The sequence below is a fragment of the Cryptomeria japonica genome, chromosome 9, assembly GCF_030272615.1.
Source record: "Cryptomeria japonica chromosome 9, Sugi_1.0, whole genome shotgun sequence".
Classification (NCBI taxonomy): Eukaryota; Viridiplantae; Streptophyta; class Pinopsida; order Cupressales; family Cupressaceae; genus Cryptomeria; species Cryptomeria japonica.
Window position 1 is genome coordinate 336,454,702 of NC_081413.1, and position 26,425 is coordinate 336,481,126.

At 36.5% G+C, this 26,425-nt stretch overlaps 1 protein-coding gene and 1 long non-coding RNA gene across 2 annotated transcripts; both read right to left on the bottom strand.

Moving 5' to 3' along the window:
- Window positions 1-1,534: 1,534 nt before the first annotated feature.
- On the bottom strand, window positions 1,535-7,335 carry LOC131858388 (uncharacterized). The gene is made up of 8 exons (XM_059211620.1): window positions 7,101-7,335; window positions 6,929-7,026; window positions 6,116-6,315; window positions 5,831-5,884; window positions 5,222-5,446; window positions 2,960-3,173; window positions 2,275-2,410; window positions 1,535-2,055 (listed from the first exon to the last, which is right to left on the bottom strand). Exons 1-8 carry the CDS (start codon window positions 7,333-7,335, stop codon window positions 1,535-1,537), a joined length of 1,683 nt encoding a protein of 560 aa, XP_059067603.1.
- An 8,417-nt stretch (window positions 7,336-15,752) lies between these two features.
- On the bottom strand, window positions 15,753-20,105 carry LOC131029703 (uncharacterized). The gene is made up of 2 exons (XR_009102811.1): window positions 19,728-20,105; window positions 15,753-16,184 (listed from the first exon to the last, which is right to left on the bottom strand). It is a non-coding gene; the product is annotated as an uncharacterized LOC131029703 (long non-coding RNA).
- Between the last annotated feature and the right edge of the window lie 6,320 nt (window positions 20,106-26,425).

Consider the following 26,425-nt stretch of genomic DNA (forward strand, 5'->3'; position numbering starts at 1 on the left):
AATTGGCTACTTCTTTTTGTGAAAGAGAGAGACACGGGCTACCTATTAGGATTTCTATTCCTTTGTTGTAATTGAAAGGTAAGATTATGCAAGTCCAATTCCTAACCCTAAAATGCAAGTATGAACTAATAACAAGATTGAAGAATTGAACTTAAACAATGGAAAGCTGTAAATACAAAGATAAGACAAGAATGCAAATGCGTACCCAGAGTCAAAATCTGAGTGGAAATGTTCGGGACGGGGGCGCGGGCGCCACTGTCCTGATTCTACACCTGAAACTGCACCTGAAACTGCTATTTTGCACTCTCGAAACTGTCTGAAATGTTGTCTGTCAGGAGGACCAGGGCGCCCAGCGCCTCTGTCCCAGGGACTAGGGCACCCAGCGCCCCTGTCCTGGCAGGACCAAGGCGCCCCATGCCCCTGTCCTGGTATCTTGCTCTGCAATTTGATGTGGGGTGCTGTCTCGACCTGCTTCTTCCGGATCTGCAACCTGCGACGTCGTCCGAGTCTCGAAACCTGCACTTATATCTGAAAAGGATGTTTGGGCGGCTATATAGGGTTTTTCCTTAGTCAAACCCCTGCTTCGGTGATTTCCACCTCCACGAATAGCCAAGTTGTATTGTAAAAGTAATGTGTGTGTAGACCTTGTGTGTGTGCAAGATCTAAAATGCAAGTAAGCAAACTAGAGCAACCTAGAAAGTAAACCCTAATTGCTTGTTAATGATAATGTAAATGCTCTAAATCAAGATGCAAAGTGATCTAAAGCATGGATAAATGATATATTGAAGCTTATGCAAAGACATGAAAACAACATGAAACCATACCCAACCCCCAAGGGAGAGGTACAAGCCAATCTTCAGTCGGTGATCTCCTATTGTTCTTCAATGTCTTCCAAGCCCTAAATGGATGAATGGATTTGACAAATGCTTGATAGAGGGATGTTGAATGTTGTTGAAGTCTTCAAAGATCTGCTCTTTCGCTGCATATGAGGTTCCTGAAAACAAAATTCAGATCCCTTCAAATGAAGAAAGAGAGCTCTTATGTATGAAACCCTAGGTCATAATTTCATCTTTTGGCCGACCTAGAGATTGAATATCCCGCCAATTTCTTGGGGTTAAGCTTTATTTTATGATTGGATCGCGCTCCTAAAATTTCAAGAAAAATGTCCGGGACCGTGTGCACTCTGGGCGCCACGATCCTGACAACTTTTCACCAAATTTTCAGGGCCATCAGATATGATGATTTTAGAGAGAATCCCGAAGTTACAGGTGATTTCGAGATGTTTTGACCGCCGAAATCAAGCCCCCAAGCTCAGAATAGGGCCTAATTAGGGTTTTTGATTAAGTAGTGTATTGGAAGAATAAAATGAAAGGGGCACACTTTAATGAAAGGGCCCGACTTTATGATGTGGAAAATGATGAAATAGAACCTTTAGACCTAATTAATTTGATTAATTAAGTGCTAAAGGGGAAATGCAATGCAAAATGCAACTGCGCCAAGGCGGGTGCTAAACTAGGTGTTAAATTGTACTACTTTAGCAAGTGCGTACAATTTGTGACGTTACAGGCATGTCTTCTTTCTTGGCCTGTCCTAGTATTGCTTCCTTTCCCTTTTTGGCATTTGCATCTTTGCTTTTGAAAGTGTTGTCTGTGTTCCCTTCTAGTTTTTTAACTTTGGCAAACACACTTGTTGGCTTGCCTTGCTCATTATTTACATTCCTATTTTTCAGCTGATAATTGCTCTTTACTTGTTCTACTGTTGCAATAGTGAAGGCTTTATTTTCTTCCTCAGTTAAATTCCTTAATGAAGGCACTATATCATTCTGAAACAATGTTCTCAAAGATGGAATGTCTTCATCATCATCATCTAAAAAGACCTGTCGTATATTGTAATGCTGATTTTCTCTCCTTTGTTGCATATTAGAAAAAATTTTCCCCTCGGATGAGTCTTCATCCCTTCCCCAATATGGATCAAATGAAAGAACATTTACAGTAGGTTCACAATCCTCGTTATGATTTTCCTCCTCTATAAAACCTTGGGCAATCATGCACTGTTCTGCAACATGAGGTATATTACAAACATCACACCATGGATATTCATCTACAAAATTTGTGGCCTTCTTCAGTGGATCAGGATTTTCTTTGCTTACATTAGGCTTCACTGGCTTCCCATCCTTCTAGTTTGTGTTATATGTCATATCATGTAGCCTCGGCCTATTGTAGTTCATTTGCTTATTGTTTTTATATGGTGGCTTTTCATTAGGATTTTGCTTACCCTTTAGGTCCTTAAGCATGTCCATGATTTGAGTAAGTTCATCTTTCTTAGGAACCCTGGATTTGTACAACTTTGGATCATCCCTCTTGGAAACCTTCCCAGCAACTTTCCTGTTATTCTCAATGGTAGCAGTTGTCTTGAATGCTTGTTATAGATTATTAGGTCTATGAGACAAAATCTCATAATGGGTTTTGTTGTCAAAAGCACTAAAATAAAAGTTAATCAGAAATGAATCAACAGTCTGACATCTCTAGGTATTCTATTTAGTACTTTATTAAATCTTTTATTAAACTCAGCAACTGATTCATTTTGATTCTTCTTTATACTTGTTAATTCATGGGATGCAAATGAAGGATCATTGTGATCTCCAAATTCTTCCAAGAACAATGTTACAAATTCTTGCCAGTTGTCGATACATCCATCGGAAAGGCTTCTATACCATTCTCCTACATCTTCTATCAAAGATTGAACAAACAATTTCATGAATACATCTTCATGAGGAACCTCAAATTCTTCAATGGCATTTTTTACATTAACTACATGTTTTTCCTACTGAATCAATTCCATTTCCTGAGAATTTAGGGATGGATAATCTTAAATCATTAGTGATCTGATTTGGATAACCGACAATGCCAATGAAATCCAATTGTCTGTATCTTTCAATGATCATAGGACGTCTGCCAACCTGATTGTTGGTTTGATTGTTCATATTTCCTCTGTTGAATCCACCACTGTTGTCATTCCCATTATTACCATTGTTCCCGTTGTCTCCACCACCATCAATATTGCCATTATTTCCATTATTGTTGTTTATATTTCCACCATTACCATTTCCATGATTGCCATTACTACCCCTACTATTTCCATTATTTTGGTTGTTGTCATACCCATTACCTCCTCTATTATTATTTATATTGTTATCTCTATTGTTGTTATTTCAGTTCCCATCATTTTCCCCATTGCCATTCCTTCCTCTATTATTCTGGCTATTTCTTTTCCTTTCTTCACTTTGATCCCTATGCACATCCCTCCATCTTCTACTTCCATTTAATAACAGGTTATCAAAAGTCACAAGAGGCTACTCTATTTTTCTCATATGAGGGGGACTATATTTAGGAGTTGATGGCCTACTTCCCTCACCTTTATTTTCGCCTTCTATCCCTTCTGACCTAGGGCTTTGAATTGTATCTCTTTTTAATCCCAGCTTTTTCAATACCCAATTTGGTTGTCTCCTAAGAGATTTTGCTATTTTGGATTCATCTCCATTTAAGACAACCATTTTAAGTATGATTTCATCCCATTGCCTCTCCTCTTGTTCCTCAGCAGTCAGGGTTTCATCATGGGCGCCATTATTGTCTTTTGCATTTAAGGTATAGAAAGGATTTTCCTCCATATTTTCAAATTTATCACCAGATGAAGAGCCATCCTCTCTACTAGGAAACTTCTTATAACCCCCAAATGCCATACTTGGTGTTGGTTTCTTTTCTTTGTATCTTTTCTTTGGACTCAACCAAACAAGATTATCTTGTCCCTTGTGCAGAGACCTTCTCCCCTGCATTAATCTTATTGATAAATTCCTAGGGGTTTCTCTTACTTTCTCAAAACACCAACTATTATTCATGTATTAGATGTAGAGTCGTCACCTCATAAGAGGAACAATATTTTTTATTAATCTTCTAGGATCCTTCCTCCAGTAGAGTCTAAAACGAACCACCAAAGACTTTGAACACTTCCTATGACAACTCCCTAGCAGATTCTCCAATCTGTTGGTGCCCAAAACCACAGATTGGAAAACCAAAGACTTGCCTAAACCTCAGCTGATCCAATCAGCCTTGGCCAACGAATAGGGATGGTCAAAGACCAAATCCCTCAGCACTTTAGGCTCCACTAAACCCAGTTGGGTGTACCTTACACTCTCAAGCACAAAAGAGGTTTGTTTTGAGTGAATTTAAACTGTGGGAATTAGCAATTGCAGGGATGGCAAAAGGTTTTCTTGAAACTATGCTAACAAAAGTGCTTTTTATTGAATGCCTTTAAAACTGATAAAATAAGTGGGAGTATAGTTGTATTTGCAAAAGATTACTGTTAGGACTTTAAGCAATTATGAAAAAGAGCAGTACTTATATAAATTAGAAGATTTGTTTCTTTGATAAGAACCTAATGCATACAAACTTATTCAGCAAAGATTAATAACAAACCAGTGCCTTTATCTGATAGTTAATGAATAACTTTGTAGACAAGAATCACTATCAAATCAAGAGACAATTATAAGACCATCACTATGAAGGTTTCATTATGTGTTACATGAACAATAAAAACCCAATTTTACATTCGATACAACATCATGTGATGGCACATCACAAAAAATCCAAAAGATTTATCAAGAGGACATATGATTTCATCAAACACAAAATTACACACAACCATCTGAAGATAAAAACATGAAATCTTGTATATTGACTTCTGGAATAAGAATGTACACAAAAATTGCACTTGCAAATACTCCAATACATTCAGTTTGTATAGATTAAAATTCTCATTCCTACTAGACCTCTGAAACATATCACTTGCAACCCAGCCAGCAGCAGAATTATCTGTTTTTTCATGATACAAAAATGGCTCACTACATATATGTGAACCAAAAGATTCTAATGAAAGGACATACCCTTTCATCTTGCTAAACTAAACTTAACTAAAACGTAACACCTAACTACTTAACTGCTAGACACAAAATAAAAAATCAGTTATGATCGTCCAATATTGTGTCACACTTTTGTATGTGCTCCAAATACTTGTTGTCCTTATGAGTGCTGGTGTTGAACACAGTATCTTTGATAACGATCTCCATGGTAACCAATCTCTCCATCTGCTCACTTATATCCTTCATATCCAAATCTCTTTGTCCTTTAGCTAAACTGCATCATCCACAACATTTGGTAAACCATACCTAACAATATCTTTGCAATCTGTAACTTCTTGTTTAATGTCCACACCAAACGCTTTATGTTTATTCAATCTTCTCTGGATCTTCTCAACCACTTTCTCATCGGCACTCTTGTCTTTCAACAATGCCTTCAGCATGTTCAAAGTTCTTTTATGAGAAGCCATATTATCTAGGGTCTTCTGACAATTTGTCCAGAATTCTCTAAGAACTTCCAATAAATGTTCAAACCTATTTGTTAACAAAACACAAGCATCATCTACCCTGGCAGTCCTAATTTGCCTCTTTAACTTAATGTTTTCCTTCATCTAATCTTCATATTTCTTCTTCCATTGAACACCAGTATTAGCTATCTGTGGTACTTCATAACCATGACTTCTCAATAGGTCTTCATATAAATTCTTATATTTTTTACCCTCTTTTACCATCCACTGCATTTGGGCCTTATTCAATTTTGCAAAGTCAATCCCCAAATTTGTTGTGACAGTTGGATTAACCTCTCCCACTTTTAGCTTCATCATGTGCCCAAATGCCTTATCTACATCTATGATCTTGGGTTTCTTATTTGGAGGGTCTAGGGCCCAAAGCAACATCTCCTCTTCATTTGGGTCATACCTTGATCCAATAAAGATATCATCAACACCCTGTATGTCCAATTTTACATCCTTTCTATCAGAATGCAATAGGTTGTCAAAGATAAAAGAGGCACTTAAGTCCCATCCTAGGAACAAAATGATGTCTGCCTCACTGAGAAGTTGTCTCCCTCTATGTGGTGTCATTGTGGCCACTTCTACATCAATATATTCTTTTAATTTTTTAAGCATCTCTGCTTCATTTTCTGGAGTAACATTTGGGATGTTCTCCCTCAACTTTTTCCCTTTATAATGGTACAAAAATGACTTGAACTCCTTTGACTGTACAAAAACCTCATCTGCAACAAAAGTTGAATGCTCTTCAAGTCTTACATCTGCATTGGCATTTATTCTCACCAGGATTTGCTCCTGGCTCTCTACCACTTCTTCTAATTCAAGTGCACGGAGGGTTGATACAGCTATATTCTCATCAGATCCACTCTCAGAATCTCCTTCTTCTCTTAGTCCCTGAAGCCTCTACTTCCGCTCTTCTAATTTTTTGTTTAATTCCTCTAAAAGTGCAGTAGCCTCATCTTGTTCCTTATTTCTAAATAAATCTTCAGCCTCCATGGGTATATGCAAATACTCTCCCAAATTTTGGCTCTTCCTGCAGTGGTGGATATACTCCTCTGGATCATAATTTTTCCAATCCTGGTGTCCATACAAATTGTACTTCTCTACGAACTTCTTTTCTATCATCTCATAAGCCTTGGTAGATATAATGGTGAAGTCTCCAAAATGCAAAGTGCCAGGCATAATTGTCATTTTGTGTGCACCACCCAAATGCTCTTCATTTGACATACTAAGTTGCCTAACAATCTCTAAATAGGCAATCCTGTCAGGAACTAATGTAGGAAACATATATGGAACACCCTCAAAACCATAAACCCTGAAAAAAGTGAAATTCTGACATACAAACCAGTCACCCCAATTGTGGCTAACCTTGGTGTCTCCAAAAGAATGGGGTCTCAAGAATATCTTGATCTCAGGTGAGATATACCCATCACATTCCACTCCAAATAACCTATACAAAGGCTTAACAAAATATTCTTCAAACAACACATAGTGTGATTTTACAAACCTCGAGTCCCACAAGGATACCCATAATTGAACTGGTTGGTCCCGTCCATCTTTGTTCGTGGGAGTCACCCTTAATTCCTCTGGCCACAAACCCCTTATCTGCCCATGAAATAAAACCATATGCATTAGCAATGAGTATGATTTAAAAGTAGGGTTAGGTTTCATCTACAAACTCAAGAACCCTTCATGCAGCTTCTCTGTCAAGTAAGTTGCATAATCAAATGGCCTTGGCTCATGCATTTGAATATCTATAGCTAGCACCAATGGGCCTATCCTTGTGACATCAAGTACTTTTTCCCCGCAGACTTGGCCACATGCCCAGTATGTGTATTGCAAGTATTGTCTGAACAGAGTAATTTCGAAAGGAGGACCATCCTGCTTTGTGAGTTGTCCTTTCTCCTTGTGCATCGCTAACTTCCACACTGTGTGAGTAGTGTCCATTTGGATATACTCTTCTTCCAGGTCTGTAAAAGACAGGGGCATGTAAGGCTAATAAGACATACCAAAAACCTCCTGAATGGTCCCGGTAGATATCCGGATGAACGGATGCCCATTGGGCAATTGAATGCACCTTTATTCTTTGTTGTACTTCCTAGTAAGAAATTCCAATAATCTGAGATTCAGAAAAACATTTGGGACTACCAGTCTGCCCAAATTTATCGTCCAAGGGTTTGACAATGGCATCTCCTTGTTCCGCCTCTTGTAATGATATAGAAACAATCTGTGGCCCCTTATCATTGTCCAGATATATCCAACCTCTTTGTACTTGTCTTCCAGTTTATCCTTGGGTGGCAAATAGGTTTTAGACCTCCTCGACTTAGCACCAGATGACTCCATTTGGTCAATCATGTTCTGGTTTAGTTTTGGCTTTTGCACACCCTCTACAGACTTTGTCTTTTTTTATTTAGGAGACTGTGTGTCTGAAATCTCTATGTCGTTTATTTTCCCTTGTGAACTAGAAGCCTCCATGATTAAATACTTGAACTTTCAAATTACCCGCGCTTCTTGTCTGCAACTTCAATGTTGATGACTGAAAACACTGTGAATAATTATAGCACGAAAACTCTTTCTTTATGCTGGATATGTAATGGCTAGTCTATAACAATCATAAACTCATCAAATTTGCTTCGTGCAGATCCAATCCACCCGATCGCGAGTATTAAATAATGGTCGTCGCATAAGATATTCCAACAGCTAATCGGCGTAACCCTACCCGATAATTCAATTACTAGGTGCCACTTGCATTTTCCATTCCTTCAATTACCTTTTCTTTCTGATCGGCATAGGTCACTCTAATCAGTCCATCGAATCTCACCCCAGCCGTTTCGCTTTCTTCCTCAAGGCTTGGCTTATCTCGATGGATCCTCCTTTCCTTTCTACTAGTCAATTTTGCTTTACATTAAATAGGGGTAGGTCTCTCCAATGAAACCTCCTTTCGTTTATCCCTCTGTGGCATTCTACCCATCGGGCATCAGCACAACTCTTATAATGTTTCTCCAGTAATGTAAGTTACCCTGATGAGTCTTTTATTTCATTCCGCACCTTACTGTCCTTATCGGGTTGCTTCAGTCTATCGGCGTAGGTTTTCCCGATGTAATCTCTTCATTGGCGACGAGATCGTCTTCCTCATCGGGTATCGGAATAACTCAAAACACAGCTTCTCGATAATGTATGTTATCTTGATGGCCTAGCTCCCCTTTCTGCTTGGCATCGCTTTATCGGAGAAAATCTCTCTAATAGAGTCACCTTCTCCCCTTAGTCTATCGGGTATCAGGGTAACATAAATTAGGACTTCCTAATGACCCGATGACATCGCTATGAATACATCGCTCCCTCTGTTGTCGGCAAGAGTTCCACCGATAACCCCATCGGGTATCTGGATAACATTTTTTCCTCATTCCCGATAGTGTATGTTACTCCGATGACTCCGACTTCTTATCATATCATCATCGTAACTCTCCTCGATGGATTACCACTCAATCGCACTTCTTCCCACCACTCACGCTTTTAGGAAACACCATCGGCATGAGTTACTCCGATCAACACACTCCATCCTCCTTGGGTGATCTCATCGAGGTGACTTATGCCGATAAGCAAAAGTTTGCATTTTTTACAAAAGAGGCCCTTCTCCAAGGATGCAACTTTTAATAACCATACTGAAAGGTTTCTCCCACACCATTGACATCTCTGAACATGCTTACAACCCTGCTCTATGTTGATCTTCCAAAAGTGCTCTTGCAATGAAACTAAATTGTGAAGATGAGGATTACTAGAATGCCAACATTCAACATAAATCCCTTGAATATGCCCAAGTGATGCCTTTTCATGAAGACACTGCAACATATCACCTGCACATACAATCCAATAGTAAATGCTCTTATGATGAAACTACACGCAAAAAAGCATCCATATATAGCACATAAATATTTTGTAAAAATATGTGCTAACATAGCCTTGCTCATAAGAGGGCAAGTGTCCAAGAGGGGAGACATGTGGCCAAAGTGCCATGTTTCTCAAGGGGAGAATATCCACACCATAGGAGGTTAGGATGTGCAAAATAGGATAGGGTTAGTTAAACCCAAGGTTAGGTGGAATGGGTTAGGTTAGGGGGATTGTGAGGAGTTAGGAAGCTTGTGGATAATTTGAATTTAAAAATTCAAATAATAGGAAAAAGGCTAATTAACTTTCAATAACTCATGAATGGATTTGTTTTAATTAATTAGGGGATGAGAAGAAATGAATTAAATGGGGGGAGGATTAATTAATTTGAATTAATTAATCAAAGGGGACTATTGAAATGAACCTATTAAATAAATCCTTAGATTTATTAATAAGTAGATGAATGGGAAAATTTAATCAAATTGCTAATGAATACAATTAAATTAGGAAGGGGGATTAATTAAATAATTTCTTATTCAATTAATTATCTTCAGACCATGTTTAGGTGTATACAAAAACACTCTTTGAAAATATAGTTACATGCAATTACTAAGATAGATGTACACTTTACACAACATCTTACTCATAGGAACATCTTTATATTATTAAAGAAGCCACATGTCATACACCTATATGAGGAAATTTTGAATAGCTTCCTTCAAGATGGAATAAAATCAAAAGAATCTCACAATTACCAGAAATTATATCCTATAATCTCAAGTAAAAGCAAGATTTACGGTACTCAAACTTCTCAGTCTCTACCACGCTTCTACTTCACTACTCTGATACAAACATTCAACACATCATTCATCTAATCAAATCGTTCAAAGGCACTCTAATCCATTAATTGTGCATGATATATATACATCAAATCAACAGTTCCTTTTGCATTTTTCGATTTCATATATTATAAAATTCTCAAATTTGAATGCACTTCTATCTAATATTTTCATAAAATCTAAAAAGTTACCAATTCATTTTACCCTATACACATATTTTGTAGTGCCCCTCTCTTTTGACTTGACAAACTTTATATTTATGAGCTTTATGTGTGTGGTTTTGACCCTTTTGGTGTTGGTCGATTTTGGTTTTGGATTGTGTTGCTTGACTATGCTTCCTGGATTTCTATGTGATTTTGATATTTCATGTTATATGGATGGTTAAAATAATGATGTTTTGAGCATGATATGTTATATGATGTATCTTCGCTCTGTGTGTTAGATGATTATAGATGGAATATTTTTGTAATGTTAGAATTTTATCTTGATGCTCTTAGATGTATATCTGCCTCGATCTTACATTGCTTATTATCTCTAATTTGTTTGGGCTGAAGGGGAAAAGCGTCGCACTTCTCTTTATGGGTAAGCTACGTCACTTCCATTCCTCTTTCATGATGTGATGTTATATGTTATATGCACATGTTTGATGTTTTCTTATGCAGTTGTAGGTACTGAGCATCGACTCCACCTGAACTTGCAGATCTGAGCGCACTCATCAACCCAATGGTAAAGTAGAACCGGAGATATTAGTCAAACCCTAAACTTTACCCCTTTGTCAAGTAACCTTGAGGTTGTGGTTAGCCTTGTGATGTCAGTTTACCCTTGTGTGGTGTTGTCAACCATGGTTGCTCTTTCTGTGTTAGTTGGTGTAAATTTGACCTTGCAAATTAAATGACATTTTAATACTCATGTTTATTCACTAAAGTCAATGAAATTAAAATAGTATTAGTGTAGATCATATTAATTAGACATCAAAGAATTAATTCTAGTTTATATAGCATTTTATAACTCGGTTTAACTAATTAATGTTATTATGCATGTTTAAATTAAAATTGTTTATTTAAATGGGTTATTAAGATTTTAAGTAAATAAATAAATATAAATATGAGTTTTAATAATTTAGTAGTCATGGGAAGCTTATTTTAAAATTCTTGCTTTATTAAAGAATAATAATAATAGTAATAATAAAAAAATTATAGTGAGAAATAAATAAATAAATAATCTTTTCCCCCACTTTCTCTTATAAAATATAGAAATTAATTGGAATGTTAGTGGGGCAATAATTGCTCCCGTGCATGTCGTGAGTTACAAAAAAAATTAATGACTTTATTTTGAGGGGAATCTGGAGGTACGACAACATGCTTTTTACACTAGTACAAAAACAACAATATATGACTAAAAAAATTATCAAAAATTGCATATAAATGACTAAATTTGATCACGTGACCATTAGTAGTTTATTGCCAATAATTAATCACGTGACCAAATTTATGACTAAACTATTTTTGTCATTTATTGGTTGTTTTGATTGATCAATTGGGTCATTTATTTGGTCATTGATTTAGTCATTAATTTGGTCATTGATTTAGTCATTTATTTAGTCATTGATTTAGTCATTAATTTAGTCATTGATTGTTGTTGACCAGTCATTTATTTAGTCACCGATTTGGTCATTGATTTGGTCATTGATTTAGTTGTTAATTTAGTCATTGATTGTTGTTAATTGGTCATTTATTTAGTCATTAATTGTTGTCAATTGGTAGTATATTTAGTCATTTTAATCATTATTTTACTGTCAACAGGTTATATATTTAGTCATATTAGGGCACGATAGAATCAAACCGCCATCCCCCTTCTTGTAAAGCAAGTGCACTTCCATTTGAGCTAGCACCCTTTAAAGAATAATTATACCATGTATCCTATGTTAGCCTATAAACATACATTTCTACAAAATACAAAATCAAGTATTTGATGACAAAAAATCAATGTTTAAGGACATCAAATCACTATCTAAAATATCTACAAGAGAGGATTTCAATGACCAATGATCAACTCTACACACGGCTAAAATAACTCAAATGACCAGCTCTACAATTAGCTAAAATATCTACAAGAGAGAATTTCAAAACAACAAGATTGACTCCCATATTTATTTTTTCCCCATATCTCCTCTGCTAACTTCTTTGCATATTCAGGGTCATTAGACACTAAAATATTATCAAATAAGGTTCCTGAATTGACTTGTTGTACAAGAAAATAGGAGAACACGGATTGTCAAATGAAATCAATTAGTCAAAGTCAACCAAGACACTGCAAGTGGGATGAGTTGACAACTTTAAAGAAGAAATACATATACGAACTTGTCATGACTCAATTCCAATATATTTCAAATTAGGGTATACATAGATCTTGAGGTCATCATTGAATTCTATTCACAATAAGGTTACAATATAGTGTTAGATATTAGAGTATTGGAGACCATTAGATTTTAAAGATTTGAAACCCCAATGATACGTCATTTATAAAGAAATGCTTACCAGGATTGTCAATCAAAGGAGCCTTCCATTTTCCCTTGTAGTTTGGATTCTTGATTTTCTATCAATTGTTTAATGCATCATCATAAGAAACCCATAGATACAAGCACTGAAAACAAGCAAGAAAGAAGCAGGCTACCAACAATGTTGAAAATATCAACACTATAGTACTTGAATATGAGTGCTCAAAATCTTAAATAGCATCTCTAATACATAAGAAGAATGCAATAGGAAGGAAATTGTTTCATATTCAAGTGCTACAACTGTGATAGATTGCCAATGCTACCAAGAAGGTTGTTTAAGCCATGCATACATATAAAAAATGCATGTGTATTATAGATGTACATGTATACATATGTGTATGAAATGTGAGTATCTACATTCATATATGCATATACATGTGTATACATATGATTTACCTCAGTCTCACACACACATATGCACATAAATCCTAAACCAATTCCAACACCAAATGGTGTGGTGTTGTATCCATATGTATAGGATTTGGCCCAAGTATAGGCCAACGGTACCAGTTTGTTTATTTATGGTTTTAGACACTTTCATATTCAAGTGCTACAGCTGTGAAAGATTGGAAATGGTACCGAGAGGGTTGTTTAAGCCAAGCATCCATATAAAAATGCATATGCATATTAAATATGTGTATATGTATACAAATATGTATAATATGTGAGTATCTGCATACATATATCTAGATACATATGTGTATACATGTGATATTCATACACGCATACACATATATGCGACTGTGACTAGATTTGGAGGTACATGATAGCTTAAATAACCTGATCCGTCACACCATTGCCGAACTGTCACAACTGCAACACTTGGACTTGGAAGGACCTGATGGCTTAAATACCCTGCTTGATACCATTGGCAACCTGTCACAACTATGGAGGTTGGAGTTAGAATGTTGTGACAACTTAAATAACCTCCTTGATACCATTGGCAATCTGTCATTGTTGTGGCACTTGGAATCAGAATGGTGTGACAACTTAAATATTCTCCTTGATACTATTGGCAATCTGTCACAACTGCAACACTTGAACACGAAAGAGTATATAAGCTTAAATAATCTTCCTAGTATGTTTGGCAACCTGTACAACCTGAAGGCTTAAGGATAATAGTTCTGAAAGTATAAGAAATTAATTCTAGAGCAAATATTAATGAATGAAATCTGAGCAACTGATATATCTTGGCCACACAAGAATATAACTAAATAAAATTTCAAGTAACAACCATATAGACATGCTTACACAACTAAATGCATATTAGTACAAGATTTGGGGAACTATCAACTATCAAAGATATTATTGCAGTCAATCAAAGATATTAGTACAACTATCAAAGATATTATTGCAGTCAATCAAAGATAGTGATTCATGAATAATAACAGTCCCATAAGGCTTCATCAAGGGAAGAGGTATGCAGAGATAAGGCAATAGGGAAACCATTGAAGGGTGTACAGTGCATTCCTCAAAGTTGTCATAGTCAAGGAAGTCCTATTAACCATGAAAAGGTTCTTTGACGGTCAAACTCAACACTCAGCCCAAAGCATTCTCACAGCTAATACAGTAAGTCTGAGATAGTCATGATATTATCAAGATTGCAGGTCAAAGTTAAAAAGTGTTGAGCATGTGGAAAATGAGATAGATAGATCACAACTTTAAATAGAAATACCAAGATTCTAAGAAGAAGATAACTATTGAACCATAATGTAGCCATAAAGACAGTCACAAGACATACAGAGACCTTATCATTGTCAAAAAGTGACTTATTCAATTGTGTGTTGTGTGATTTATCCTACACTCATGGAATTGTAGCAAAGGGATAGAAGTTTGAATACAATGAGGGAAATAAGACTTTAAGTTACTGTGTTCCAAACTTTTTATAGTCAAAGATAAGATGTGGACAAAAAATAATATAATGTGGTTTCATTCCCAAAGAACCATGAGACCTTTTAATACAATTATTGAGAGACGATCATGCATCTAAAAGACAATTTTCGGTCTTGCCAATATGCTCTATGTGAGCCAAAAGATACAGTGCCAAGAATGACGCACCATGGAGTCGATCAACATAAGCAATAACTTTTCAATTGGTCATGCTTAGAAGCTTAAAAGGTGTTTTATGTTTTGCGAGATCCATAATTACAACCCCAAAGAAAGATAGACTTGCTAAAAGCAGTGATAAAGGACTTATAGAACAAAGAGATAATTAAAGAAGCAGTCCTCCAAAGGCCAAGCCATTGTCAAAATAGAGAAATTCGAAGATCTGTGTTATAATCATTGTCAAAAAATAGAGAGATGAAAAATCATGTGCTTTGCTAGCAAAGCACAGACACGCATGTTAGGAGGCATAATTTTATTAAGATGTAGACATGGAAATGTAAAGAGAGTTACATATAAGTCTCATAGCAATAACCTGATGAATCAGCATGACAGTCTTCCAAAGGCCAAAGATAGAAGAACATAACACTGTCAAAACAAAGTATCTTAGGCACTTATTCATAGAAAGCATTTCCAATGAAGGTCACAAGCACATTCAAGAGACCTCAAAAAATGAATGAACACCGTAAGCATTGAATAAAGTTTCTCTATCATAGAAGACAAGTTACAGTCCCTACCAAAAGAGAAAGGCATTCTATAGCTGCTATATGTATGGTTACATGTGCACATACACACATATGTACATATAGAGATATATATCAAATTACCTAATAAGGCTCAACAAGACCCATCATGTTTCTGAATTTTAATTAGTGCAATGTGCATTCCAATATGTTGGATAGACAATAGGAAAATGTCTTGTCATGGCTAATTGTCCCTCAGTGCAATATTAAGGCAATCTTTTGGATTTCAATTTTCTAATAACAATAAAGTCTCAAACCCATTTATTCTAAACAAAGAAGTTTTAGAAATGTATTTTCAGATTTTACTGCAAGATAAAGATGAATTCAATTGGAAGTTCAAAATGAAATCTGAATTGACTGACATTGATTTCAAAAGAATTAAGCTACAGGTTAAAGTTAGTTAAACATGTCAAACATCTCCACTTATCTTTAAATTTTTGTTAGATTAGGATGAATATAGAAAAGTTACAGTTTAGCACTGAATTTGCATAAAAATTGTGCTACCTTTCAGCAACAGACACATAAAATATTCTAGTTTCCTTCATTTTGAATGTTCCTAAAACTATTACAAGTTTAACTATGTAATTGAGTTCATCTATGAGATATTTCATGTATTCCAGAGATCTACACTCTTTAAAATTCCACTAATGAATGTTGAATAAAAAGAGACAAAATGAGTGTTCTTTCAAGACCCGTTGTTGGACATATATGATCTAACATACCACTCTCATTAAGATTGACACGCATTTCTCGACCACCTTTTGTATCATCTAAAACTGCACCAAGTAAGAAAAGTTTCAGGTGCTCAACTGGAAAATTGACCTCTGCTCCAACCAACTTTCGCAATTAAGATACCTACAAAAGTTTAAGAAGGAATTGAGTAACAAAATCTTAATGAAGGATTGTATAGAATATGTTTCCAATTTACAATAAACCACATTAAAATTTAAATTTTTATTGAATTCATTTAAATTTAATAAGTAAAGTTGCTGATGAATTGGCCTCAAGACTTTTTGGACTAAAGAACTAAAGGATTCAGTTTGCCCTTTGGATTTTATTTGCTAAAGAGTAACCTCTGGTAACTGACTGATATAAATCTTCATTAAAAATTATCTAGACCATTCATCTAAAGTTAATAGCAATATGCAATAAAAAAAGGAAGTATTTTTGTTAGAAAATTGAAAAACTCAGTTTAAAAGTTGAGGAATGTAAGGTAATACTTTACTTCTTTTAGGCTTGTGACCACTGCCTACTTTGTTGAGTACTGACCTTCACATACTGTGACTGAGACTCTACAACAAGATTTGAGACTCTACAACAATTGGTGCTCTGATTTTGTCCATTTTCTTTGTGAAGATTTGGATGTGTGACTGTTAAAAATCTTTTGGCTCTTTGTATTCTAATAAATGACAGTTATTAATGGACGAATCTGTCTTTTCACAGTAGCCCTGTCGGTTGTCTCTCTTCATTCACTGTTATAAGGACTGCTATTCATTGTGGTTTAGGACTAGGACACTGCCAAGATTTATTTGAATGCTTACTATGTAATGTTTGTAGTTGTTGTGATCATTAGTTTGACTATACCTTTCTGTGAATTATCCTTTGTCAAATATAACTGCCTTTGAATGTTGCTATGAATACTGTGATGACTTTGTAGGCTCTGTTACTTGTGCTTTTTATGACATTGACTACCTCTTGAAGGTTGTGATCCTTGATACACATTAAATATTTGATGCACCTCACAACTTCCCTGATGTTATTTGATCTTTGTCTATTACACCTTCCCTTACTGTTATTATCTAGAACTCGAAGGTTGTGTCTTCTTTATGCTATCCTGCACACTTCTTTTCACTGTCACTATTCTAATAACTCATTACCATCATTTATCATCTAACAATACTTCATTTGCACTAACTCACTGTATCTTTTGACTTTTTATTAGAAAATATGACTGCTATATATTATGGCAGTCCTATATTTTTTGCTTTTGGACGAAGACCTAATTATTACTATACCTCTATGAATGCTATTAAGAACTTGTGAATGTCTTCTTAGGCTGAGAACAACGGCTTTATCCTCAATGTTCTATGTGATTGGCAATATGTTACTGCCCTTTAGTAGCTTGAGTTGTCCTATATGTATTTGTTCATGGAGCTGCTCCATAAAGATATTATTCACTGTTATTTGATAAGTGTTTATATGCCTATTCATGGGACTGCTATCTTCTTATTATCTTGAAAAGTTTATTCATGTCCTTTTGATGATGATCTTATGTTGTTCTTATTGGACTGTCAGAGATCCTGGCTTCGAACTTTCATTACATAGTGTTGTCTTTTCTGAGTTTGTCAATATATCTCTGTTGGTTGTCTTTTTTATGGGACTACTCCTTGATAGTTATTCCTTGTATTTGACAGTGATTCCTCCTCTTTATGTCAAAATGGTGACATATTCCAAACCTGGGGTAAGGCTTGAGGATTGCTCATCTCTTTTCACAGTCATGAGACTGTTTTTTTTTTTTCAGTTTTGTCTTGAGACTTGACCCTTCCTGTGGAAGATTTGCTACTTTATCTTTATGTGCATCCCTTATTTACTGTCGTAATACCCTGCTCTTAATAGTCAAAAGACTATTTCTAAGTACATTAAAGCATCTTCTTGTTTGGACTCTTTCAAAAACCCTTGGCATGATGCCTTTGATCTACCACTGTTATCTCTATCCGTAGGAAACCATGGCAGGGGCAAGGAAAATAAATATCTAGCAAACCCTTACTCTTATAACCTTTGCAAAATGACTTTAAAGGTCTGCTCTCTTTTTTTGAGGACTGTCCTTATGAAGTTTTGGATTTATAATGACTATGAATGCTCTCCTCTGAATTGCACCTTCCTTATCTTGTATTCTCTTTCATCTCACTATGTCATTGGGATTCTATTTACTGTCAAATCTGAGAAAGCTTATAATTGCTTTGATCTTTTTATTCCTTGCTCATTGTTCTTGGTCCTTTTCTGATCTTCAAATAATTGACTGTCATGTTTGAAGGTCTAGATCTGCAATTGAAGATCTTTGTGGACCCCATTCATGATTTGCCTTTTGACTATCTTTTGACTGCTCAGACAGTCTTTTGGCACTTGTGAACACGATTTGTCAAGCTTACAATACTCATAGTGTTGGCTAAGACTGTCATCTCAAAAACTCCTCTTATTCTAGAGTGTTGCAACTTATTTCTTGGGTTACTTGTGAAATAATCATTACACCGAATGCTCTTTTTCTCTTGACTGATATCATGGCCTCCTTTCACCATACTAGAGCTTTGTTTCTTCAAATACATTCACTGTTGTTCACAGTCACATAGTCCCCCAACTCCTTACTAAGAATGACTACTGTTATGAGGTGGGATGTCTCCTAAGCCTTATATATTATGTGATGAGGGTTCTCTGTCTCAAACACTGAAACCATATTGCCTTTGGAGTCCTTACAGTGTTTCTTTTAAGTTTATCCTTTCATTGTGTATTGGCTTATTAAAACCCTTGTATTATTGCTTTGATTGAAAAACCCTAGCCATTGTTACCTTGCAATATGTTTATGACTGTTAATATCTCAGCTCATTGTCATTGATGCAGTGATATTGCTCATTGATCTTTGGATCCAATCTCAGTCTTCATTAATACACTGTCATTGGCATATTATTTTCATTGTATGTGCTGCAAATGTGAGTGGAAACTCCTGCGATAATCTTGACCATCTTCTCTGAGTTATTAGAACTAAACCTCTAAGTTCTTGTGGACCTTATGCTTTGATACATTTTGTGTGTTAGAGTCATTTTTTGTGTCTCAGAGAGCTACTATTGTTGTGTGTTATGCCCTTATTCACTATCTGCTGCAAGGTAAGATGGTAATGTTGTCCTAGACACTATGGACTGTGACTGCCATATAAAGGCTTTCAAGGTTGTTCACTGTACTTTAAACACTGTCTTTCTTTATCAAACCCATTGTCTTATGAAGGGATATGCTCTCTTTTCTCATGAATATCCTCTCATCTCACTGTAGGTGACCACCGTGACCTTTGCTTTACAGAACTTTTCTTAGACCTTCTGTATTTTGTACTGATAAACCTTTATACTATCCTGAAGATACTGCTACAAGAGTCTTCTATTGTTATTACCCAAATGACTGCTTTCATTAGTTCATCTCTATTTTTCCTTATTTAGTTATTTGATAAAGCTAGCAATAGCATTCATGGCTATGTATTCTATGTGTGCATGGTTTTTTTCATAGGTAGCCTTAGTGATCTTATTTTACCCACTAGATATTTCTCATATGTTTACAAAACCCTTTGATTAATGCATGAAATGAGCTCATTTTCATTTACTACTTAAGGTAAAAGATCGTAGGAGTAAGGCAAACCTCTGGTAGATGCTTGCATCATTTGATTTTATTGTCTTTACATGCCTATCTCAAACTTTGATTAATATCTCCATATTAGGACCTCATGCAAAGACTCCATGCAAACTCTTTGATCTTAAGAGATCTGTTGAATATCTTGAAGACCACTCCTTCTCTACTAGAATTGCTATTAACCATCGCCCTTCTGATGTTTCATGATTGATAACTATTTTCCTTTAAGGGAACCGTGAAGAAATGTGTTTCTTTTGTGAATATCCACTCCTTGAACTGCGCTTTGAAAGTCGAGAGAAAATGGAAGCCATGTGTGAATATGGACATGGAACTAGGGTTGCTTTCTTTTTCTTTGCATAACACTTCAAGATAAGTCAAGAAATCATAATTTCACTCATGCCATGTGGAGGAGATTTTCATGATAGGGAAACTCATGTAGAAAAAGCAACTTAGACTTTAGTTTTGAACTTACTCCCTCCAAATATTATCAATATTTTATTCCTTTAACAATTTTAAGGCACTAAGAAAGGCTTTTCCCTCTTTTTCCCCTTCAAATACATTATTTGGTAATTTATTCTTTCCCCATACAAACAAAGGAAATAGACTCTTTTAATTGATTTTTCTTTGAAAACTTCTAAAACCTTTGTTTTGGTAACAAGAATATAATAAAATGATAGGATATAATTGTTTCTAATTTTTTAAATATTTTAATATAAATTTTTAGAATAATTTTCTGTTTTTTTAAAACGTCAAATGAAAGGCATTGAAATGACCAAACTGTCATAAAAATTTCATATGACAGGTAGGGGTGACTGTCAAATTCTAGGCCTAGACCCCCCTTTTGAGAAGCAAAATGCAATCTTGAAAATCTTCAAAGATTTGCAACTCGGATTTAAATACAAGACCCTCTATAACCTAAAAACACAGTACCTAACCTAAATGGATAACACTAGCTTATGATCCTGGGTGGATTAAATGGAACCAAATGTTTTAATATTTATAAGAAACTAAAAAATCTATTACTCATAGATAATATTTTTGGGGCGCTCTACAACATGTACGGATCCAGGAAGGATGCCCTGTCACCCTCCTCGGATTTCGAACTGGTTTGCGGGCGCTCGATTGTGAGGTCATCTTGGTGTCCTATCGTGCGAAACGTGTTTTCTTCCTCGTGCTACTTTTGTTTTTAAGGATTTGATTGATTTTGCCTCACGTATGCCTTTGTCGTTCTCTTTTTCTTTTCTCTTCTTTAATTTTCTCTCCTTCGGCATGCTTGTTTTATTTCTTGCCAAATTGCCCCTGGACTTAGGTCTTGTTCATGCCTTTTCATTGAGGCTGCTCATGCGAGATCGATGGGTAGTCTGAGTAATGAAGATCCCACTCGAAGGAATAATGAGGAAGCCATCATTAATAATGAGGGGGTTTGGGAGATGAGGTTGTCATTTCACAGAAGGAAAAGCATGAGAAGCTTTCTTACAAAGTAGTGGTTTCAGAGCATTCGGTCATAATTTGTCTGCCTTCTGCATGTTTTAATGGATCTTTCTGTAGACCCGAGCGCATGGACACTAAGACTGCCTCGGGAGGGACCGCAACCAATGGAGATAGACTTGAACCTGGGGATGATAGAGCGGTCAACGACCCCGAAGGAGGAGGAAATGGTAAGTCTCGTCCTCTCGGGTTGAAGACCCTCTCCCTGTCACCTAATGAGGATATGGTTAAGGCTATTAGGGCTGAGCAGTCTCGTTTAAGAAATATTGCACTTTTCTTTGTATGCATGGATAGAGAATCGTTGCCTTCGAGGAAGTTTTTTGATGATTGGATTGCTAATGTGTGGGGTAAAAAATTAGGCATTCATGTTCATTTCTGTAGAATGATTCAGAAAGGTTTATTTGGAATTTTCTTTAAATCTCATAACATGCAAGATAGGGTTTTGAAGAAGAATTTTTGGAATGTTGGGTGTTCTCTGTTTAGGGCTTTTCCTTGGTCCCCCAAAGGAAATGTAGAGTAGGTTATTGCTCACTCCTCCCCCAATTGGGTCGAAATTGAGAATCTCCAGCCCAAATTTTGGCCTTTCATCTCTTAGATTTTGAAGCCACTAGGCTTTGTCCTGCAAGTCGAGGGCTCGAGAACTACCCTCCCTCATTTGAATGCTCGAGTTCTTGTTTCTCTTCACCCCGAGGTAGTGTTTCCCAATATTATCTCTCTGGAATTTGGATGAGAAATATTTGCTTGGGAAGTGTCTTTGTTGGGTAACTTGGGGGCATGTTTTTTCTGTAAAAATAATGAACATATGAGAAAGGACTGCCCTTATTTGAAGAAACCTCATAATGCTAATTTTAATATTGATGATAAAAATAATCTGAGAAGTGACAATAGTAGAATTCCAAAATTTGTTTCCTCCTTGAAAGAGGGTGTCTCTTTACCAGTGGATACTCCATCCGACATGGGCAAAGAAGGTTAAGTCTAGCCTAGAGTTCCCTACTAGTGATAATAGTGGAAATAAATTTGTTAGTCATTCTAATCCTTTGTTCGAGGATGATTATGAGGTTGTTCAAGCCCCTCTCATAAATGATCCCCCCAATATCCCTGGTGGGTGTCAATCTATACATACTAATCCTCTTTTCTCTTATCAAGGAAGGGTTTTGAATTCCTCCCACCAACCCAAATTGAATGCCCAACAGATTGCTCTTGCAAGTATTAAGGAGAAGGCTGATCTTTTAAGAAATGCCACTTTATTCCCATCTGAGTTGAGGCTGAGTAACTCCTTACCTGGTATCATGACCTTTGTGGTGGAAGGTGTTGGCATTATGTGAACCGATATGTGGACATAATGACATTGTATGTTGTCATTGATGTCAATATGTTGAAGAGGTGTGAACCGACATCTGTGAGAACCGGTATAACACTGTGAACCAGCATTTGTGCCAAAGTGAAGCGGTGTGCTTGTTCAAGGTGAACCGGCATATGTGAGAATCGGTATTTGTGCCAAAGTGAAGCGATGTGCTTGTTCAAGGTGAACCAGCATATGGTTATGGGAACCGGCACATGGAAGCGTTGTATGACTACCGGTTGGTAATCTCAACTTCAAGGTTTCCGGTTGAAGTGCTTCAAGCCTGTATGGCTCAACCGGTTACATTGTGTGATGAGTTAGCATTGTAATGAAGAACAGATCATGTTGCCACATCAGCCTTGTGCGCGTGAAGGATCTTGCATAAAGGAGATTGTTCCTATCTACCTCGGGAATGTGCGAAGTCTGTAAAACGGTGATAACGTGTGATGGGTTATCAGCCGCCATGAAATCGATGAAAATAGATGATGGAGAATGTCTTGAGATTGGATCAAGACTGTTGCAATTAATGGAATGTTCTCAACGGTCAGGATTGAACCGTTTGAATTCCTTAACCTAACAGGTTTAGGGTTTAGGGTTTATGCTACCGACCTATCTATTTTCCTATAAGGTCAATGTTGTGTCTCTTTCTAAGGTTGTTGGCAAAAGTTGTGTGTGTGTATCCAAGAGAAGGGATACGTGATTCTTGCCAGACCAAAAGGAGAGAAGTGATACCTGCAGAGTGTAAGTGCAGAAGGTGAAGAGGAGCTTAAGCGGATCTGCATTGGCATTGAGTGTTTTTACCAGATCATTGTAATACCTGTTGATCTCTAACCACCTCAACAGTTGGAAAATCCCTTAATAGGGTAGCCTTAACCGGCTTGCTGAAAATCCTTTAACAAGGTAATTCAAAGCTACTGAGTTTGGAATCCTTTAGATATTAAGTTCTTGAAATCCTCTAACAAGGTAACCTTTAACAGGTTTTAACCCTTAACCGGGTATTGTAGCCATCCCTTAACCGGGTGATCTCTAACAAGACCGGTTCCTAGCAGAACCTTTTGTAATGTCTCTAACCAGACAAGGCTCCTAACAAAGCGGACTTCTAAAGAGTTCAAAAATAGCTTGTGGGTATTCATCCCCACCGTGGTTTTTCCCAGTTGGGTTTCCACGTGAAAAATATGTGTGTCATGTGTGATGCTTTTATCTTGTGATGCTTTGCTATTGTCTCTCAAGCATATGATGGTTTTGTGTTTTATGCCTGTCAATAAAACATGTTGAACTAGCTGTTATTATGATCTAATGATAGATTAACTGTTTATGCATAAGGGTGAAATGGTAGTGTAGTCTCGAGTTGAGTGAAAAGCTAAGTGAGTAACCAGTTAATGCTTGTCTCTGACATTCTTAGCTTTATCGGTTGCACTCTGTTTCAAACCGGTGACACTATCAGCCAGTCATTTGAAGTGTCTACTGTCAAACCGGTTTTGGACTGTATTTCTGTCTATATTGATTCACCCCCCCTCTCAGTACTGGTTTGGTACTATTCACTCATCATTAAGTTATCAGAAGGATCCTCATATAAGAATATTGTGCCCTTTGGCTCGGATGGCTTAGCTAGTAGTAATGTTGAGCAATTCATAGAAGTGGTTAGTAAAAATTTGAGAAAGAAAAGAAGAACATCTGATAGACAATCTCTCTCCAATGATAATAGTAAAAAAGTTAATGAGGTGACTGAGTGCTTCAATATATTATACAAGAACCAAGAACCCTCCTCCAAATAAGTTTTTATGATGATGCACATACATAGATGGAATGTTAGGGGCCTAGATATGTCTGATAGAAAATATGCGGTCAGAAAATGGTGTAATAGCATCAAGGAAAAGGACAATATACGCCTTCAAGAGATCAAAGTGGTGGGGTTTCAGGCTTATACTATGTTTAGATTTATGTGGGCTCGGGCCATAGGGTTCTATTCCAATCATGAAAGGGGTAAAGATAGTACTGCCATTATGGTTGGCCCCAAGTGGGCACATAAGATCATTGCCAATGGTGTCTCTTCTGTCAAAGAGCCTTGTGGGTTAACTTTAAGGAGAAGGATTGTGTTTTTGGTATTTGCAACATTTATGTTGCTAATGATTACAGAGATAGAGCTAGACTTTGAGATTGATTAACAACTAGATTTACGAATGCACATTGGAATTTTGTGGGAGATTTTAATATGATTGAACATGGTGATGATAAAAGTGGTGGTAATAAACATTGTTGGAAGGGTAATGAACAATTTTTTTGGGCCAAGTTCAAAAGAAGATTTAATCTGATTGATCCCATGGAGAAGAGAAAGGGTTCCTTTTGTGGTATCATGGTGCAACAAACTAAGTGGTAAATAGAGATTGTATTGTAGACTGGATAGATGTTATGCAAATGCTTCTTTTTTTTCCTTCCTCCCTCAGAGGGGGCAAGCCTCCATTTGTGTATCCCCTACTAGCATCTCAGATCATTCTCCTATTTCTGTCATTGTTGATCTAGACCTTGACCCCTCCTTTGTGATTAGACATAAAAGGGAAAATGGCTTCAAACTTAATGTCTCCTTGCTCAATGATGAGGATAATGCAGAAGCTATTATGATGGTCTCTCAACTGACTAAAATTTGCTCCTCCCATCTCAGACCTAGGGAGCAGTGGGAGAACCTTACTGCTTCCTGGAGGAAAATATTTCAAATTATTGGTAATAAGTATGCTATGGACAGGTCTAAGGAGGAGTCCTTTCTTCAAACTAGGCTTAATGAGATTGAACAGGAACTTCAGAGTAAGGGGAATGACATTAGGCTAGAAGGAGAGTTGTCCTCGGTCAAGAACCTTTTAAGGAAATTGCAGAACTTCAAGATCAAAGGGCAAAAGGTTAGAGCTAGAATGAATTGGATTAAAGGTGGAGATAAGGGATCCAGTTATTTCTTCAATCTTATCAGAGCTAAAAATAGGAGAGAACTTATTGAAGACATTCAAGTCAACAACTTAATCACTAATGATCCGGTAGCCATCAAAGAGGCATTCTTCAATTTTTATAATAGTCTCTTTTATTTTGAGCATGGGGATAGTAATCAGAAGGCCCTAGAGAAATGCTTATTACTAATCCCTAAGAAAATCTCTTGTGAGGATGCTAAGGCTCTAAGTCATAAGACCTCTCTGGAGGAGATCAAAATTTCCTTCACTTCATTAGCCAATGGCAAGTCTCTAGGGATAGATGGTCTACCTGTTGAGTTCTATAAGAAGCACTTAGAGTGGATAAGCCTGGAACTAATGGCATTATATGAAGATGTTTTTACACAGGGTTCCCTTGGAGAAAATATCAATAAAGATGTTATCAAGTTGCTACCTAAAGGTGGGGATAAGACTCTAATTAAAAATTAGAGACCTATCACCTTATTGAATATCTCATATAAAATTATTGCAAAAATATTGGCAAGGAGAATTATTGGATTGTTAAATAAGTTCATCTCTGCCACACAAACTAGATTCATAAAAGGTAGATATATTATGGAAAACTTGGTTACTAGTTGGGAGGCAATGCATTGGGCCAGAGCTGATAATCAAAATGTTGCAATGGTCCTTTTGGACTTTGAGAAAGCATATGACAAAATTGAATGGTCATTTGTTAGAGGAATGTTACAAGCTTTTGGTTTTCCTTCATACTTTTGTAAATGGATAGACATTATTTTTAAAGACTCCTCCACAGTCATTGAGGTTAATGGTGATATGTTTGAACCTATCCCACTAAGAAGGTATATAAAGCAAGGGTTCCCCATTACCCCGGCCTTGTTTGCCATTGTTGCAGATGCTCTTTACTACATTCTAAGGGCCCCGAAACTTGGGCCCCCTATCAAAGG